This window comes from Sebastes umbrosus, chromosome 1, assembly GCF_015220745.1.
Source record: "Sebastes umbrosus isolate fSebUmb1 chromosome 1, fSebUmb1.pri, whole genome shotgun sequence".
Classification (NCBI taxonomy): domain Eukaryota; kingdom Metazoa; phylum Chordata; class Actinopteri; order Perciformes; family Sebastidae; genus Sebastes; species Sebastes umbrosus.
Window position 1 is genome coordinate 14,079,689 of NC_051269.1, and position 19,921 is coordinate 14,099,609.

The following is a 19,921-nucleotide window of genomic DNA, read 5'->3' on the forward strand; positions in this document are numbered from 1 at the left end:
TATTCAGGCAGAAAGTATGAGGAAAATGTGTTTTTTTTGCATTACAGCATCTAAACATGTTCAAGTAGAAACACATAATACAAGTATGAACCTGAAAATTAGCACGATATGGGACCTTTAATAGAAAATTGTATTTCTTCCCTGTCCAATGATGTAAACATACCAAGCAGTATCTGACGAGGAGTTTCAGGTATGGAGATTGTCCTCTCAATGTCAGCTGCTGTGGCACATTCCTGGGACAAAGAAAGTGAAATACAAAGTGTACTCTTGGTAAGATGAGTCATTATATATACAGTATATATATATATATATATATATATACATAAATAAAAACATAAGGAGTTGTTTCCATTAGCTGCTTTACCTCTGCTCTCTCAGCCCCATTTATACCATCCCGAATGTAGATCCCTTCTAGTTTTTGACGTTTGGTCTCTACTGTGTTTTCATTCTCGTCTGGTGGGAGGCTGGGCTAGAATATGGCACAGCCATATATGTCAGTAGGTCCTCTCTTTTCTCCATGGCTGGCTGAACGGTGCTGTCGAAAGCCGCTGGTGCGGTTCAGGTTTCGATACGATTTTTTACTTGGATTAGGAGTGATGCATATCCATTTCCCAGAACTTGACCATTGTGAAGTTGATCGGCGAAACTGTTTGGGTACTGACGAACAATTTTTTTTGTAAACTGTGAGGCACTGCGAGCGTGTTGGGTTTGGCTCATACTTCCTCATCTCATCTGCTATCACTCTCACCATCTGCCGTCGTGAGGTAGGTGAAGGCCTCCTACCATCTGAGATGTCTGAACGAAGGTCCACAGGCATGGCGTTCCATGGTACCTCAAACGATTCTGACCATGATTTGATCTGGGAGGAGGGCTGGCTCTCTTCAGTAACACTAGATTCCGAGCAGGAGAGCAAAGATGTGCCTGATGGACTGGAAAATGGTGTAGAGTGGCAGTGATAGGGGACGGCAGGACTTGGAGGTCCAAGGTGATTATCTCCGTCTCTAAAATATGAAAACAAATATGACATAGGACATACAGCTTTAAAAAAAAGCAATACAATATTATAACGTATAATGAAATAGTGATGTTGTGACAGTAAGCAAACATACCTATTTTGAATGCATCTATAAGTTTTCGCTGTTGAATAACAAGTAGTAAGTCTGCAATGTCCTCTTGTTTCACATACTTGAGGTCTTCTTTTGAGCCCAAACCAGAGCTCAAAATGCTCAGTATTGTCAGCGTCATCAAGCTGCATGTCACACAGCAAATCACCATTATTATGAGTGCCACTAGTTCCACTTACACCTGCTGGGGCGATGATTGACTATTAGATTCCCCTCTGGAGTTTTTTTATGTGTTCTGGACAAATGACAAGTAAATGTAGATACCACAGTAAATGTCTTCTCACATTGATTAAAAGGACATGCAGATGCTCGTCCTTCTTTGATGTGCCCTTTAAGGTGAGAATAAAACTCAGTCAAGGAATCACATTTGGCACTGCAGAAGTCAACATGGCATGTCAGGTCCACTGACACACTCACTCCGGACTCAATCATACATCCCTTATGATTTCTGTATATATGTGCTTTTAGACCAGCACATTTTGAAAGGTCCTTTTGCAATTAGGCATACAACACTGCAGTACTAAATTGGGTATGTTGCTGTAAATTTTCATATGTCTCACATAGGTTACTGAGGTGCTAGACTGATGTCCACAGATCTGACAAGAAAACATCACTGCAAGCGAACAGTAAGCTACAGTTGTAAGACTGCAAAGCAAGAAAGAAAACTGCTTTGCCAGTTCCCCTGACAGTTACCTATTTCAGTGTTAGAGATGTCTGAAAAATTAACCTATGAATTGTGTCATATGATGAATAGGCAAGTACTTACTATGATCGGTACGGCAGCGGTAAAATAGTCCAGTGCATCTGTAATGTCAGAGAAACATGTCAAAAATCAACCTAAACACAACTGAACAGTCCGATTGAAATTATCCAAAAAATACAATAACAAACAACAATAGTTCAACTAATACACCCACAGCTTCTGCTGTTAGTTATTAGTTAGTATTATGGCCTTTACTTTACTATGGCCTTTACTGTGCTATCAACATGTCATCAAGAAGACTCATGCCAATGTAATTAACACACACTTACACAAATTTGAAGAAGCAGTATATTACAGCAAAACAAATATTTTTCAGCACTTAAAGGGACTCTTCTACAGTGTGTAGTGTGCGGGCATGCACGTGAGTGGAAGGAAATAGCAAGAACGAGCGGTGTGTGAGTGAAGGCAGAGGAGCAGAGTACAGCAGAGACTGCAGCCCTGGCGACCAAAGCTACAGTCTCCGACCGCGGACCACGGCCAACACTTTTTAACAGACGGGCTTCACTAGATATAACTTTGTGGTTTTGGTGCTTCTGTGTAGTTTGTGTTGGAGTCTGAGTCTGAACAGTGTAGCCACACGCGAGCGCGCATGGGACACAGACCCGCAATGATTTATACGTCTAAGAAGTTACAAACAGTCCCTTGCTGATCCAACTATTATCTTGAAAATAACCTTGCCTTAATCTTGAATCTACACTGCTGAATAGCCACCCAAAACCATTGTGCGCTTAAGTCTTAATGTTAGTTCAACTGTTGAAGTGACATCCATAGAGGTGTAGAGGTGAAAAGGTTTAAGCTTTCAAGATAGCATTACGCTTCATGAATTAACTGACAAAAAACATGTGTCCACACATTAGCTTTATATGCATGTAGAAATTAAAATTAGCCTTGTCTTTGTGTGTGAAATTCTAGCTAGCTGCTGAATCCTTCTATCATGACACACATTCAGTAATGCAAACAAACTACAAACATCACTGACGTGATGAGACTTTGTACCAACTTATGTTTGTTATTCAAACTGTAGATACTGGACAGACCCCTCACACTCACTAAGTTTGGACCTACCGTCAGAAAAGACATCGTCGTCTACTATAGAGGCAGAGGGGAGGTTGCCCAGTGGCCCCTCAGGATCCAGCTCCTCCAGAGTGGGCCACTGTCGGCTGCTGTTGATCCAGGCTCGCCGCCTCACTGTGGACGATGGGCTCTCCATCGCCTCAGTTCAGACAGCCAGGGAACAAGCTACAGAGGCAAAACAACAGGACAATATATTTGTGTTTTTCCTTTTGGTTTAAAAGGCTGAGACTGAAAACATTTTATATCCATGATATTCACTGTTTTGTGCCAGTATTCTTTATCAGTAAAGTTGAACTTATCAACAAGATGCTTCCTAATAAAACGTCTTATTTGGCAAGTTGAACAAGCCTTTGAAACAGTAGACTATGGTCTGACACTACACTGTTAAGAATTTCCCAGTAAAATAACAGTAAAGAACTGGCAGCAGGGTTGCCTTTATGTAACTATAAAATTAACATTATTATACTGTCGCTGAAATTTAGTTTTATACTATTAATGAAAAATACTGTTTGAACTGTTTTTTTTTTTATTCATTTCACAGTATTTTACAGTTAATTTACTGTTTAAAGATACATTATATAGATGTTTTTCCACCTTTCTTTTACATTATCTTACTGATTTGTTTTAATGCACTATTTAGGTTGTATTTTTTACATACATTTTAATAAACATTATTTTTTGCCTAGATGAATAGACTGAGCAGATTACAGACATAGGAATAGTCACACTAAATACATTTAAAGGCACTTGTTAGGAAAAAGGCTTTAATAGACTTGTTGACACTTTTCCCAAAATGTCTGTCTATAGCTGGCTACAAGCACAGAATGCAAACCAGAACAATAAGTGAGTGAAGAACAATAAAGCTATTTCACTGATTTTCCAATCATGTACAATGTACAAGCCTCACATGTGCAGATCAGGTCACAGAATTAAAAAAAATACTGCATGAAACTGTTACTGATGATACTTTAGACAGTTGATCAGCAGTAAAGTGCTGTTTTTTAAGAATGCATTATAGTTCAGTTAAAAAACGCCCTATGAGCGTAATTTAACAGGTTTTCTTTTGTATTAACAGTAAAGCACTGTTTTTAGCAATAACAGGTTAATACTGTTGAAATCCTGCTGTAAATTAACAGCAATTGTTTACAGTGATAACTGCCTTATTTCACATGGATTAGCAGACACCATTATGGGAGAGGAATTACCTCATTACTGCTTTTAAATGGTAAATGGACTTGCATTTATATAGCGCTTCCACTCAAAGTGCTTTACATTACATGTCAGCATTCACCCATTCACACACACATTCACACACTGATTGCAGAGGCTGCCATGCAAGGTGCCAACTTTGCCCATCAGGATCTAATCTAAATACTCATTCACACACTTATGGCTATGCCTTCGGGAGCAGTTTGGGGTCAAGTGTCTTGCTCAAGGACACATCGACATGTGACCGGAGCAGCCGGAGATCGAACCACCGACCTTCCGATTGGTGGATGACCTGCTCTGCCCTCTGAGCCACAGTCACCCCAAATGATTAAATGGTTAAATGATTATTTTTCCATCGAAACACATTACTAAGCAATTAATCAAGTTTGTATTATTTCTTCAGGACAAAAACATAAAAGATTTGTATAGTGTATAGGTGCATGAAAACCCAAATGCTGATGTAAATCAATATCACTCTATGTAATAAAGAGTGACACCGCTGGTAGAATATCTGCGCTCCATTCGCCAGAGTTCGCTAGCTTGCTGGAATACCTGATACTTGAAGTCCAAACAGAGACAAAGAAGAATTCAACACTATGTAAAGGGATGCATTTTCTAAATGCAGGACACTGGTAAGACACACCACGTGATACAGAATTCAATTCAATTCAATTCAGTTTATTTTTATACAGCGTCAAATCATAACAGAAGTTATCTTGAGACGCTTTATATATAGAGCAGGTCTTAGACCATACACAATAGTTTAGAGACCCAGCAAGACCCAGCAAGATCCACCACGCGCGCTGTGGCCAGGAAAAACTCCCCGTTTAGTGGGAAGAAACCCGGAGCAGAACCGGGCTCTGGGTGGGCGGCCATCTGCCGAGACCGGCTGGGGAGAGGGAGAGAGAGAGAGAGACAGAGAGAGAGAGAGAGAGAGAGAGAGAGAGAGAGAAAGAGAAAGAGAGAAGCAATCACAATAATAGCACAGCAGCTGTAATAACTAATAGTAGGATTAATAACAAAAATCAATAGTAGTGGATGTAAAAGAGTGATAATACAACTATCGTAATTGATATCATTGGGTCGTCCTCAGACGGGTTTTCAAGCGGAGCTTCCAGCTATCTCAGTCCACCATACATCTGGCTAGCTCGCCAGCACTGTCCAGCATCTCTCCTGAGTTGAGAGTCTCTTTCCATCACACTCCAGCAATACTGGCAGGCTCACACTTCACTTGGCATACATAAAACAACACTAATAGAGTTATTGAGTGGGTGCCGGCTACGGCCATAACAAGCTGAAAATGAGACATGCACTTAATGCGCACATTCAACAACATTGTTTGTTGAGTTTAGTATTTATACCAGGGGTCGGCATCTACATTTATCCAAGGGTCAGAATTTTTCCAAGCAGATACTTATACATTTATTTAGCCTATCATTGTTTAATATTTTCACTTTCTTACACATTTTATTTTATTTTTAGTAGCCTATAGCAGTTTGAACAGGCTCATAAAAACATGGGAAATCCATAATGATGAGCTATACTTTTGTCAGCATCTGACAGCAGAGGAAAACAACCAAAATTTATTTTAAAGTTTTATTTATTTAATATTTTTTGTTGTTTTATGTTATGATTGGAAATGGGGGAGAAACCGGAGCACCCGGAGTCCAACCCTGACCATCGCTGCGAGGGCACAGTATTCAACACTGAATACTGTGCCCTTGCTTTTATGTTATGATTAGAAATGTGGGAAGAAACCGGAGCACCCGGAGTCCAACCCTGACCATTGCTGCGAAGGCACAGTATTCAACACTGAATACTGTACCCTTGCTTTTATGTTATGATTTAAAATGTGGGAAGAAACCGGATCACCCGGATTAACCCCATAAAATATGACATTTAGTCATCATAACATTGAGCCAGGCAGCACTTGAAGGGCCAACTAAAACATTTTTCCAAACATTTTTCCACCCCTGAAAAAAACTTGGCAACTGTGAACCTCTTTGGAGGTTGATTAGCGAGATGGAATTTCAGACTCATCACAAGAGTATCCTCAAACAATGTACCGCCTGATGCTGCTGCAGCCTCCAGTAGCTTCTCTGGAGAACCAAACTCCTTTTCAAGATCTTTGCTCACGGCCTTGATGAGCTTTGCCAGTTTTTTTGTGGTTTTTCTGACAGCACCTTCAGGGATGTTGATTTCATCTTGCGCCTCTTCCAACAGACGTTTGATGACGTCTTTGAAATTTCCCTGCCCCTTGACCCTTCCGTTTTCCTGAGGGACTTTCTTTAAGATCCTCAAGAGCAGAGCAGTGGTGAAGATGTTGTTCATCGCTGCTGCTGCTGAACGTGACTGACAAGGTGTTGCAGTCCGATTGTCAGTGACTTCAGGGGACTCCTGCTTGATAATGTCCTTTTTGTCTGGGGTCGGGGTCAGCTGTGTCGAGGTTAGCTTTCGGGTGTCTCGGAGTGGGGACGACTGTGTCATGGTTAGCTTTCGGACATCTGGGAGTGGGGTCAGCTGTGTTGTGGTTAGATTTTGGATGTCTCGGGGTGGGGTCGGTGGTATGAATAACTTTTGGAGGTCAGTTAGTGCACCAGATACTTTGTCGCTGTCAATTGTTTTTGATGGCTCCTTCTGCAACCAGTATACTACCTGCTGCAAGAACTTTCTCACTGCGTCCTCTATCATGACATATCGAACTTCAGGAGAGAGGTGGGGCTCAGTGGCATCCGCCTCCCTCCTGTACTCAGAGATGACAGAGTTAGAGAGACTTGTTCCCGTTTGAACCATGGGAATCTGATATGTCGGGCCAGCCGTCAGATGGTCGTAAAATTTATCAATCAGTTCCTTTGAGAACTTCCTCATCTCATTAGTGGATATGAGGACATCCGGTGTTTTGCGGCCGTTTGTTGCAGGGTTCTCTTGCAGGTGTAATTGATCAAACAAGCTGTCGACATCAGTTTTGATGGAATCAAAATCAAATCCAGAAGACGACTGCTTTATCACACTGATTAATTTCGGCTTACTGGTCAAACGTGTAGGTTCAAATCTGGGTGTGGGAGACTCTGGAATACTTCCTGGAAGAAGGACTTCAAAATCAGAGTTCTCTAGGTTATCCTGAGAGGACAATGAGTCCGATGTCAGACTCACAAGGAAGTCAGCCGTTGATGCGCACTTCAGCTGTGCTTTCAATTTTTCAAATTGTCTTTGGGCGAAGTTCATAAAGCCCTTTTTACGAACTTTTTGGTTGTCGCTGGCTTTGTCTTTTGAAGGTGCGGACTGTAAGGTGAAAAATTTTCTCAGGATGTTACATATTGACCTCGTGGCAAAATGAGGTCTCTTGCCACTTTGCATTACAGACCTGACAATTTCAGATGCTGCAGAATCTGCATTTTCTCTGGATTCTGGTGTGTCATTGGACCATTTGACCAGGATGTCTCTCACGGAGATTATGCTCTGAGATGATTCACATTTCGTTGGTTCTGTGAGGATCGGTTCGGTAATTTCAGATATTATTTGTGAGACAAACTTAGTGCTCTTTGGCAGCCCACACAGTTCGGAGCACACATCCAGACATTTGGCAGCATGAGACACCATGTCTTGAAGAGACGTGTTGGAAATGCAGCCACCGACAAAAACGGCAGGCTCTGATGGCCAAACAGATCTGTTGATGGCCACAGATACAACGGAGTGTACCTTCTTTGCAACTTCCCTCTCGACCACTTCTGCCAGCCTTATAGCACTATCACATTTGTCTTGTGGGACATGAAAAGCCTCAGCAAAGCTACCAATAAGGGAGTCTTTTAGGCGAGTGAACTTGTCCACAGCTGTAGTTATGTCAGCCTTAGATGCCTTCTTGTCCTCAAACATCGGCGCAACGCTTTTGAGGATGTTTGTCGCGAGTCTCTGTACGATTTCAGTGCACATGTCAGCCACATTAGCTTGTGTGTCTGAGTCCCAGGTCTGTGCACCTATCATGCTCCACTGTACTGGAGAGATTCTCTGAAAATACTTCGCTGCTACGAGCAGAAGAGTCTCATTACAAGCGACATGGTGAGTGTTGTCCATCTTGGGTTTGGGTTGGTTTGTTTGTGGAGAATTCATCTTTCCAAAGGCTTTCCAAAGGCTTTCCAAAGGTTGGTCTTCCTTGCTTCTCTGGTTCTCTGTGGATCCTGAGTGTGGTCTATAGGTTAACTTATCAAGAGTGGGTCCTATAGGTTAACTTATCAAGTGAAAACTAACTACGTATTAAAGCCATAAAAGGAAAAACAAATATGACGCAACAAAGGAAAGAATCCAATAAAAATAGAACGAATCAAACAATGTTGCAAAAACGTTCTTTGTGTGTGCGCTGCGTTCCATCAAACTGGCGCATGCGCAGACACACATTTGGTCAACTCAATTTGAATCCAAATGTTTTCTCATATACTGATTATATATATTCCACGTTAAATAAAGTGTTCATGTATTTTCTTGTATGATCAATAAATTGTGCTTCTGGGCCTTGCTGGGGATTCAAAGTTGAACTGGCTGTCACGTCAATAGCAGTTTGGTGAATGAAACATGCTTTTAAATGCGCCTTAAGCACCGCTGTAGATGAGTGGAAGCCGGTAAAGTCGGACCACCTGTGTGCACCGGCATTATAATAAACTCACACAGGAGTTCACCCGTTCAGAATTTCGGAATATAGACTATATGTCCAGTTTGATGCTTTATTTCGCCTGATGAAACATGTTCTAAAGGTTAACAGATGCGCCCTCGGTTTATCGTGCTGCTCAAATAACTGTCATTTCCCTCCAGTGTTTCAGTGTATTTAGGGGTTGCTAATGAAAGAGCATGCAAAGAAAACATCTACACATTTACATAAAATGTCCTGAGCACAATAGCGATCATGTGTATGCCTTAAGCTTGGATTTATCTTAATACATAGTCATTTATTCAAATATTCAAATTTAAATTGTTCTGAATTTAAAAAGAATTGTAAATAGCTCTATATTTTCGGTTGTACAGGTCTGCCACACTATAGGCTACATTTTGCTTTATTGAGATGGAAAGGAGCATTAATAGCTTTGACAGGTTTGGGTAATTCAATAAAAGAACATAGCCTTCAATTTTACTAAGATAAAGAAGCACTTATTTTAGAGATCGGTCAAATTATATTCTATTATAGACGAGCCACTCGAGAAAAAGCATTAAAATTGCATGCATTTTGTGTATACGAACACACAACCACCGCTGCTGGGAACACTTATATTTATATTTATAAATACTTTCTTTCATCTGTCGGTGTTACTGCAATTTTTAACATTTCAACAGCGTGTGTGTGGAGCCGCTGATGACAGTAATGAATAAATAGCCTAATAGAATAATAGATGAGAGATGAGGCTATTTTCTGAACCGCTATAGATTCTTGCTCTGTGTTTTAAACTTCCTCTTAATGAATGGCTGTGAAAGTTGTTTTTTTATAAGCCCAAAACTGCCATCTGGTTAGAAAAAAAATTTCGATGAATAGAAAACATCATAAATCACTTATACTGATTATGACTCTAACGAGGACACACATGTTTTTGTTAAATATAGATGTATTACAGTTTGTGATGATTGTATCGGTCTAATGTCATCCAGGAAATAAGAATGTCTCCATAACCAACCAGCGATGAAAAGGTGTCCAGTTATTAGCTGAATTAAGTCGTTTTCCAAACTCCTATACTAGACTATTTCAATCTAAACAGCAGAACCAAGCTGAGAGAAGAAAGAGCAGCTTTACCTTCATGGATGTAGCTTTCAGTTGTGTCAGTTCTGCGCTCTTTTCTCTCGTTTCCTGTTGACGCACGCTGAGATATATCCGAAACTCATCTGCAATATTTTGGTTACTGCATCCAGTTTTTCAATTAATACTTTCCGATGGTGAGTTTCTGGTCTTCTGATTCGTGTCAGCTGGCGTGCATGTGTGGTTGAGTTTGCACGGATCATTACAGGAGATGGAGTTTGAGCTGACAGGCTATCATAGGAAGTGATTTGCATCTCGTCATGTTTTATCAGCGTGGGACGCAGCTGTGCGCGCACATCCTGCAGAAGCACAAGTGCACCAACTCTCCAACTGCTTCTTTAGAATGTCAGAGGTAACGGTTGACTTTCCTACAACATAAGTGATTATAGGCAAGCTAGGAACACTATATGAACAATATAGGCTATTGCAGACCAACTCACACATGATTCATTTTTTTTGTAAAATGATGAATCCATATCCATTCAGGTCTAATTTGGGGTGGCCTGTGTGAAAAGAACATCATATCATCAGATCATGAAATGCCACAGCTGTCATTACTCCATCACACTGACTTTAACAGGAACGTTTCAGCACCATTTTCCAAGTTATTTAAAAAAGAATAACTAATATCTTTATGATGGGTTAAATAAATATGTATTAATGCTTTATAGATTCGTCATAAGCTATTAAAACACCATCACATCCTGTTTGACCTCTTCAGGACCACATATGGACTACAATCTGTCCATTTAGCAACTGCACTTCTGGATACTGCAAGATCTTTCTATCAATGACTTCCTAAATGTTACTGATGGCTTATTAGAAAGTGACAAACTCTTCATCATCTATTAGTTTATCTAATGATTTATAAACATTCATAACTGCCTACTTGAAGGCATATACTAAAATAAACTATGGCCACGATGGCTTGTCAGAAAGTGAGAAACTCATGAAACCTTTACTAATGACTTGACTTTAATAAAAACTCAAAAGGCAGACCAAAAGCTGTTTTTATTTATTTTTTGTTAGACGTCAACATGTGAGAGCTTTGTGTGTTTCATTTGTTAAGTTGATATCATGTGTTTGACATTACAGTCTATTGGCTTGCTTTCTTGGTATGCAAACAGAAGCCATTTACATTTTTTATTGAAAGCTATTATGCAAATAGAAAAAACATTTTGTTCTTTAAAAGAGGTAAAACAAGAATGTATGCAGACTACTGACTTGCCCAAAGGAATTTACAGGAGAAAAGTAAAGGAAGTGCATTTACTCCAGTATTTTAGTACAATTTTGAGGCCTATACTTTTATCTACTTTACTTGATTTATTTCTACTTTATACTACTACTTATTAGACTTTTTACTCCACTAAATGTATTTCATATTAAGGTTACTCTTTACTTTGCAAGAGATTTCAGTTTCCGGGTCCTGGTGTTGTGCATGCTGCTTCAATGTCACACTGTCATGACTTTCTGGATCACTTAAGGTCTATTATAGCCTTTTTCTGAACAAGAGAGCCTTTAATCGTATGTAGTGAGACTATTCCCGTGTGTATAATCTGTTAAGTCAGTATTAATTAAGGTATATATATGTATGTATGTATCTATATATGTATGTATGTATGTACGTATCTATATATGCTGTATGATGAATAGATACTGTTCATATATTTAATTTGGGATGTAAATAAATCTGGGATAGTTTATATATTATATTATATTATATTATCATTCTATGATATATGAGTTATTAGAGGACAAGTGAGATAGGGGGTATGGAAATATAAGTTTTTACTTCTACCTACTCCTTTTCGGACACTATTACTCTTGTTTTGTTTGTTATTATTTTGTATCTGTTTTTTATTTATTTTTATGTTAAAAAATAAAGTCTTTCATTCATTCATTCAATTCAATTCAATTGAAATACCCCACACCTCACCTCCATACCATTATTGACACACAGTACACCTGAACTGAATGGCAATATGCTGCCTTCCACTGTGTAATTGTCTGAAATATATTAATTATTTCTTTTTTAAAATATTTTTGAGAGCTATAAGTTCTTTTAACATGGTCATGGAGCATATATACATATATATATATGTATATATGTATATACTGTATATTTTTCAGATATTTTTTTTCAGACTTTTTTTTTCGGACATTTTTTCAGACGTTTTTCAGATCTTTTACCCTAACCCTAACCCCTAAACCTAGGACACTTTTCAGATCTTTCAGACTTTTTTCGTCCGACATTTTTCAGATCTTTTTTTTTAGACTTTTTTTTCGGACATGTTTTAAGACTTTTTTTTTAGACATTTTTCAGATCTTTTTTTTCATAATATTTTTTTCAGACATTTTTTAGATCTTTTTTTTCAGACATATTTTTCAGATCTTTTTTCAGACATTTTGTCAGACTTTTTTTTCAGATCTTTTTTTTCAGACTTTTTTTTCGGACATTTTTTCAGACTTTTTTTAAGGACATTTTTCAGATCTTTTTTTTCGGACATGTTTTCAGACATTTTTCATATTTCTTTTCGGATATTTCTTTAGATCTTTTTTTTCGGACATTTTTTTCAGATCTTTTTTTTCAGACTTTTTTGTCAGACATTTTTCTTTCGACATTTTTTTCCAGAATTTTTTCTGACTTTATTTCTTCCGACATTTTTTTGGATATCTTTCAGACTTTTTTGTCAGATATTTTTCAGACTTTTTTTCTATGTACAGTTTTTTCTATGGACTTTTTTTTCAGACTTTTTTCAGACTCTATTTCTTCCGACATTTTTTTTGACATTTTTCAGACTTTTTTTTCTATGGACTTTTTTTTTGACATCTTTCAGACTTTTTTTCCTCTGACATTTTTTTTGACATTTTTCAGACTTTTTTTTCCAAGACATTTTTCAGACAGTTTTGTCAGAAATCTTTTCTTCCGACATTTTTTTTTTTACATCTTTCAGACTTTTTTCAGACCTTTTTTTCAGACTTTTTTTTTTTCATCTCTCAGACTTTTTTTTCAGACTTTTTTTCTATGTACATTTTTTTTTTTTACATCTTTTAGACTTTTTTTCTTCCGACATTTTTTCCAACAATTCTGTATTTTCCGCCCTCATCATGTATGTCTTGTTCCAGTAGCCCATTTTTCATCAGATTGCCCTGGTTCCCTAGCATCTGACGCGGACATACAGTATATATATACAGTATATATAAGAACAAAAAATATTTAACACTCTTCTGTCTTACATATTGCACGAATATAAACACTTAGGCTGTATATACTGTACATGCATAAAAAGACGCACAGACAAAAAGGTAGAAGGAGCATAATCACAATCTCACTAGTAGACTTAAATATATTATACTATATGTACATACTGTATAGTATTTTCAATTCCCTAATAAGAAGCAAGCCATTTCATATTCTGGCAAAACTTGTGCTCATATATTGTTTACTTCAAGATTAGGCCTAAACATATATTTAATGTACCTACCCTGGATCCAGATCTATGATAAATTCAAATGTATGTACATTAAGTAAATTATTACAGGGCCCTATCTTTCTAAATAAGTACCCATCTTATTTGCAAGCTAGCTGTATTCAATTCACCTCTTAAAAAAATGTTGTTTCCATTGTTCCAGAGTAGGTTTAAAGCAGTTAATAGTGATCATCTTATTGGTTTTTGGACTCAACTTACATTCAAGGGACAGAGCTGCTGCATATAAAACACTGAACAGTGTATGAGACGTGAACATAAACATTTTATGAATCAGACAGGTTGATGTAACTTAACATGTTATTCATATTTAGTTGAAAATTTGGTTGTTACAAGTGATTTCAGTTCAACTACTGCATCCAGATAAACTTGTGTCTTGGCGACAATAAGGTACACACAAATGTGACTAGTTACTGAGGAACGAATGAGGAACTAACTACTAGTGAACCATTTAATTTGAGTAACTCCAAATTAAATTTTATGAATTAGATTAGATTATTATTGTTTTTTCGACCAATAGGCTTGCACATTGATGGAGAGCCATCCTCACACTCTACTGATTAACCCAATACAGGTGTGCAAGCTACTGCTGAATGCTGACAGTGACCCTGATGAAGACCCATGCCGGTTGCAACGCGTTGGTCATTTTAAACAATTATTGCCATGTAAAAATAAAGGCATTTTAATTTTGTTCAAACACTACAGTCTGCCTTGGATTATTTTTGAAGGAGACTTGCATTTTGTACTTTTTTGAGATCATATTCCACTCATGCAATGAGCCCTTCACAAGACTGAATGAGCCCAATACACCCAAAGGATCCAAAGAGCACCTGTATGTGATTACCACAAAGACACAGCAGCGCTTCTACTCCATTGTCTTCCTATTTATGCAATGCTTCCTATTTAGGACAAGTAAGTTTTGTGCTTTAATTTTCTTCCTGAACTTCAGGATGCTTCAGCACAGCAGGAAACTAATTGTCCAATGGCTCAGCAGAGACTAAAGCACATGAAGGGAAAAGTGCTGGGAGGGACACAGAGGAGGACACTGACCAAAACGCTGCGGTAAGTCTTGTTGTCAAGTGATTAAATGCTGTATGATTTTTGTGTTTCCACAAATATAATTGTTAGGGACAATAAAAGATGCAGTAGGTATGTTTAAATTGACAAAGCTTTTTGCAAAATATGGAATTGACAATTCCTCTATTGACATAATGTAGGCATTTTCACCCTCTCTAAACAGTTAGTTAGTTAGTTAGTAAATATCAACAGTGCATAGTGTGTCAAGCAACCTGATTGGCTGATCCAACTCCTGTTAGGAGATGAGATCGAAACAGAGAAGCTGAGCTGTATGTTGCTAAACTGAAGTCAGTACAGAGAAAATGTGTATGACCAAGTGTAAAAAAAACAACTGTAAGAGGTATGTTGTCATTCAAGATGAACCTCGACATCTTGAATGTTTAATTCAACAGACACATTGGGTTAAACTGTAAAACTTTAACAGTTATAGAAAAAAAGGTATATTTGTTTGCTCAACTTTCGTAGTGTCAAGTCAGTTTAAGAACCTTTTTTTTCTTCAACTGTTACAGTTTTACAGTGTAACCGAATGTGTCTGTTGAGTTAAACATGCAAGATGTCGAGGTTCATCTTGAACAATAAAACTTTCATAGTGCCAAGTCAGTTTAAGAAGTTCTACTGTTTGTTTAATCCAACTTCTATGTAATATTTATCAAACTATCTAGTTCTGTCAGCTGATGATTATTGTTTAAATAACTTGGAAGTTTAATGTAGAAAAACTGGAAAATTCAGATGAGTCTACAACTCTTTTACACAATGCAACCTTTCTAAACAACTACATTTGAGTTCAGCGTATGATTGGTTGTTCATTTGGTCAACACATGCGTTGTATAAGTTCTGAAATGGTTCCACAACTAAGGAACAGAAGTTAACAAAACGTTCTCACTTTTGTCCTGAGTCAAAGCTCAAAGTTTTATATCATGAAGACTGAAGTCTGAGGACTGGCTTGGTTTGTTGCTATTTTTAACTTTAAATGCTGATAAGTTTAAACATATCCATCACGGTAGCTTCTTGATCACTTTTAGTGATTCCTCATTGAAACTAATATGAAGAATGATAGTAGATGAGAAAAATGTCTTATGAGAAAAAAAACTGATGGAATTTATTGAGTTTAAGAAGAGCAGCAGTTGGAGGTGAACATGGAGGATGAGGAGGAGGAATAATCATCTCTGATGCACAGCTCTTGTAGAAGGAATTATCTGTACAGCTGTTGATCAGCTCCTGGCAGATCTGGACGTCTGTGAAGTCCACCGGGGCCTGAAGAAATACCACAAAGAAAATATGTTGTGTGAAAATATCATACAGCTCCAAACGTCCATTAAAACAGCCCGTATTTAAACAAAAAAGCTGAAATTCTCTGTAAATGTTAAAGAGGGAATTTGTGCTTTAGTCATTAATAAGGATGCATGTCATGAATTTCTGCTCATCTTGCAAATGTTTAAAATGTGTGTCTTACCTCTGCGTCTTCGTGATGTTTTAAGGAATCTCTGGGTGACAGTCGGAGGCTGCAGGATAGTGGGAGAGGCTGTAGGTGGAGGTTCAAGCTGCAACTTTCTGCTATCTTAAGGTGTTGATGAAGACTGCACGCAAGATCTGGATCAGGTTTTTGGGTGAGTTGAAGGCTGTCGCTCAGAATATGCTGGTAGTGGCGGCGGCTGCAGGTTGCTGGCAGAGTCTGTAGGTGGAAGTTCGGGCTGCAGCCTTTTGTCAGAATCTTCAGGTAGAGGCGGCTGTGCAGGTTGCTGAAAAAGACTAGGTGGAGGTTTGAGTTGCAGCTGCCAGAATCTTCAAGCGGAGGTGGAGGGCAGTGGCCATAGGTGGAGATCCAGGTAGCACCTGTTTGCTTGTATTTGAAGTAGGAGATGTAGGCTGCAGGTCGCTGGCGAAGGCTCCAGACTGGAGCTGGAAGAGGCTGTAAATGGAATAAGTGTCTGGAGCTGTCTACCAGAATCAACAGGTGGATGCCAGGGCTGTAGATTGCTGGGGAAGGCTGAAGGCAGGGGCAAAAGGAGGCTTCAGTTTGCTGGTAGAGGCTGTAGGTGGTGGTTTGGTCTGCAGCTATATGCCAGAATCTGCAGGTGGAGGCTGCAGGTTACTAGGCAGAGGCTGTAGATGGTGGTTTGATCTGCAGCCGTCTGCCAGAATCTGCAGGTGGAGGTGGTTGCAGGTTGCTGGCAGAGGCTGTAGGTGGAGGTTTGGCCGCAGCTGTCTGACAGAATCTGCAGGTGGAGAAGAATCTGCAGGTGGAGGCTGCAGGTTACTGGCAGAGGCTGTAGGTGGAGGTTTGGTCTGCAGCTGTCTACCAGAATCTGCAGGTGGAGGCTGCATGTAGCTGGCAGAGGCTGTAGGTGGATGTTTGGTCAGCAGCTATCTGCCATAATCTGCAGGTGGAGGCTGCAGGTTGCTGGCAGAGGCTGTAGGTGGAGGTTTTGCCGCAGCTGTCTGACAGAATCTGCAGGTGGAGAAGAATCTGCAGATGGAGGCTGCAGGTTACTGGCAGAGGCTGTAGGTGGAGGTTTGGTCTGCAGCTATCAGCCAGAATCTGCAGGTGGAGGTGGGGCCTGCAGGTTACTGGCAGAGGCTGTAGGTGGTGGTTTGGTCTGCAGCTGTCTGCCAGAATCTGCAGGTGGAGGCGGGGCCTGCAGGTTACTGGCAGAGGCTGTAGGTGGAGGTTTGGTCTGCAGCTATCAGCCAGAATCTGCAGGTGGAGGTGGGGCCTGCAGGTTACTGGCAGAGGCTGTAGGTGGTGGTTTGGTCTGCAGCTATCTGCTAGAATCTGCAGGTGGAGGCTGCAGGTTACTAGGCAGAGGCTGTAGGTGGTGGTTTGGTCTGCAGCTGTCTGCCAGAATCTGCAGGTGGAGGCGGCTGCAGGTTGCTGGCAGAGGCTGTAGGTGGAGGTTTGGCCGCAGCTGTCTGACAGAATCTGCAGGTGTAGAAGAATCTGCAGGTGGTGGCTGCAGGTTACTGGCAGAGGCTGTAGGTGGAGGTTTGGTCTGCAACTTTCTACCAGAATCTGCAGGTGGAGGCTGCAGGTAGCTGGCAGAGGCTGTAGGTGGAGGTTTGGTCTGCAGCTGTCTACCAGAATCTGCAGGTGGAGGCTGCAGGTTGCTGGCAGAGGCTGTAGGTGGAGGTGGGGCCTGCAGGTTACTGGCAAAGGAAGTAGGTGGTGGTTTGGTCTGCAGCTATCTGCCAGAATCTGCAGGTGGAGGCGGGGCCTGCAGGTTACTGGCAGAGGCTGTAGTTGGTGGTTTGGTCTGCAGCTATCTGCCAGAATCTGCAGGTGGAGGCTGCAGGTTACTAGGCAGAGGCTGTAGGTGGTGGTTTGGTCTGCAGCTGTCTGCCAGAATCTGCAGGTGGAGGCGGGGCGTGCAGGTTGCTGGCAGAGGCTGTAGGTTGCTGGCAGAAGCTGTAGGTGGAGGTTTGGCCGCAGCTGTCTGCCAGAATCTGCAGGTGGAGGCGGGGCCTGCAGGTTGCTGGCAGAGGCTGTAGGTTACTGGCAGAGGCTGTAGGTGGAGGTTTGGCCGCAGCTGTCTGCCAGAATCCGCAGGTGGAGGCTGCAGTTTGCTGGCAGAGGCTGTAGGTGGTGGTTTGGTCTGCAGCTATCTGCCAGAATCTGCAGGTGGAGGCGGGGCCTGCAGGTTACTGGCAGAGGCTGTAGGTGGTGGTTTGGTCAGCAGCTGTCTGCCAGAATCTGCAGGTGGAGGCTGCAGTTTGCTGGCAGAGGCTGTAGGTGGTGGTTTGGTCTGCAGCTATCCGCCAGAATCTGCAGGTGGAGGCGGGGCCTGCAGGTTACTGGCAGAGGCTGTAGGTGGTGGTTTGGTCAGCAGCTATCCACCAGAATCTGGAGGTGGAGGCAGGGCCTGCAGGATACTGGCAGAGGCTGTAGGTGGTTGTTTGGTCAGCAGCTGTCTGCCAGAATCTGCAGGTGGAGGCAGGGCCTGCAGGTTACTAGCACAGGCTGTAGGTGGATGTTTGGTCAGCAGCTGTCTGCCAGAATCTGCAGGTGGAGGCGGGGCCTGCAGGATACTGGCAGAGGCTGTAGGTGGTTGTTTGGTCAGCAGCTGTCTGCCAGAATCTGCAGGTGGAGGCGGGGCCTGCAGGTTACTGGCAGAGGCTGTAGGTGGTGGTTTGGTCAGCAGCTGTCTGCCAGAATCTGCAGGTGGAGGCTGCAGTTTGCTGGCAGAGGCTGTAGGTGGTGGTTTGGTCTGCAGCTGTCTGCCAGAATCTGCAGGTGGAGGCGCCTGCAGGTTACTGGCAGAGGCTGTAGGTGGTGGTTTGGTCTGCAGCTATCCGCCAGAATCTGCAGGTGGAGGCGGGGCCTGCAGGTTACTGGCAGAGGCTGTAGGTGGTGGTTTGGTCAGCAGCTATCCACCAGAATCTGGAGGTGGAGGCAGGGCCTGCAGGATACTGGCAGAGGCTGTAGGTGGTTGTTTGGTCAGCAGCTGTCTGCCAGAATCTGGAGGTGGAGGCTGGGCCTGCAGGTTACTGGCAGAGGCTGTAGGTGGTGGTTTGGTCTGCAGCTGTCTGCCAGAATCTGCAGGTGGAGGCTGCATGTTACTGCCGGAGGCTGTAGGTGGTGGTTTGGTCTGCAGCTGTCTACCAGAATCTGCAGGTGAAGGCTGCAGGTTACTGGCAGAGGCTGTAGGTGGATGTTTGGTCTGCGGCTGTCTGCCAGAATCTGCAGGTGGAGGCGCCTGCAGGTTACTGGCAGAGGCTGTAGGTGGTGGTTTGGTCTGCAGCTATCCACCAGAATCTGGAGGTGGAGGCAGGGCCTGCAGGATACTGGCAGAGGCTGTAGGTGGCTGTTTGGTCAGCAGCTGTCTGCCAGAATCTGGAGGTGGAGGCTGGGCCTGCAGGTTACTGGCGGAGGCTGTAGGTGGTGGTTTGGTCTGCAGCTGTCTGCCAGAATCTGTCGGTGGAGGCTACAGGTTACTGGCGTAGGCTGTAGGTGGTGGTTTGGTCTGCAGCTGTCTGCCAGAATATGCAGGTGGAGGCGCCTGCAGGTTACTGGCAGAGGCTGTAGGTAGATGTTTGGTCAGCAGCTGTCTGCCAGAATCTGCAGGTGGAGGCGGGGCCTGCAGGTTACTGGCAGAGGCTGTAGGTGGTGGTTTGGTCTGCAGCTGTCTGCCAGAAACTGCCGGTGGAGGCTGCAGGTTGCTGGCAGAGGCTGTAGGTGGTGGATTGGTCTGCAGCTGTCTGCCAGAATCTGCAGGTGGAGGCTGCAGGTTGCTGGCAGAGGCTGTAGGTGGTGGTTTGGTCAGCAGCTGTCTGCCAGAATCTGGTGGTGGAGGCTGCAGGTTACCGGCAGAGGCTGTAGGTGGTGGTTTGGTCTGCAGCTGTCTGCCAGAATCTGCAGGTGGAGGCTGCAGGTTACTGGCAGAGGCTGTAGGTGGTGGTTTGGTCTGCAGCTGTCTGC

At 41.9% G+C, this 19,921-nt stretch overlaps 2 protein-coding genes and 1 long non-coding RNA gene across 9 annotated transcripts; 1 reads left to right on the forward strand and 2 right to left on the reverse strand.

Moving 5' to 3' along the window:
• On the reverse strand, window positions 1-10,393 carry LOC119498278. Of its 4 annotated transcripts, XM_037786988.1 has the most exons (8): window positions 9,941-10,393; window positions 2,953-3,126; window positions 1,891-1,928; window positions 1,409-1,453; window positions 1,110-1,249; window positions 749-1,001; window positions 365-657; window positions 1-233 (listed from the first exon to the last, which is right to left on the reverse strand). In XM_037786988.1, exons 2-7 carry the CDS (start codon window positions 3,095-3,097, stop codon window positions 559-561), a joined length of 720 nt encoding a protein of 239 aa, XP_037642916.1. In that variant the 5' UTR covers window positions 3,098-3,126; window positions 9,941-10,393; the 3' UTR covers window positions 1-233; window positions 365-558. The 4 variants fall into 4 exon arrangements, 2 of the variants coding, with proteins under 2 accessions (XP_037642916.1, XP_037642907.1); XR_005209100.1 differs by lacking the exon at window positions 1,409-1,453 and having other exon boundaries at window positions 749-1,359; window positions 9,941-10,384; XR_005209101.1 differs by lacking the exons at window positions 1,110-1,249; window positions 1,409-1,453 and having other exon boundaries at window positions 9,941-10,376.
• Window positions 5,749-8,385, reverse strand: LOC119498270. Its single transcript, XM_037786967.1, has 2 exons — window positions 6,023-8,385; window positions 5,749-5,916 (listed from the first exon to the last, which is right to left on the reverse strand). Exon 1 carries the CDS (start codon window positions 8,275-8,277, stop codon window positions 6,070-6,072), a length of 2,208 nt encoding a protein of 735 aa, XP_037642895.1. The 5' UTR covers window positions 8,278-8,385; the 3' UTR covers window positions 5,749-5,916; window positions 6,023-6,069.
• An 8,218-nt stretch (window positions 10,394-18,611) lies between the features above and the next one.
• LOC119496127 lies at window positions 18,612-19,921 on the forward strand. 4 transcript variants are annotated; one of them, XR_005208648.1, is made up of 3 exons: window positions 18,612-18,736; window positions 18,968-19,492; window positions 19,718-19,921. It is a non-coding gene; the product is annotated as an uncharacterized LOC119496127 (long non-coding RNA). The 4 variants fall into 4 exon arrangements; XR_005208643.1 differs by having other exon boundaries at window positions 18,661-18,736; window positions 18,890-19,492; XR_005208644.1 differs by lacking the exon at window positions 18,612-18,736 and adding an exon at window positions 18,756-18,850 and having other exon boundaries at window positions 18,929-19,492.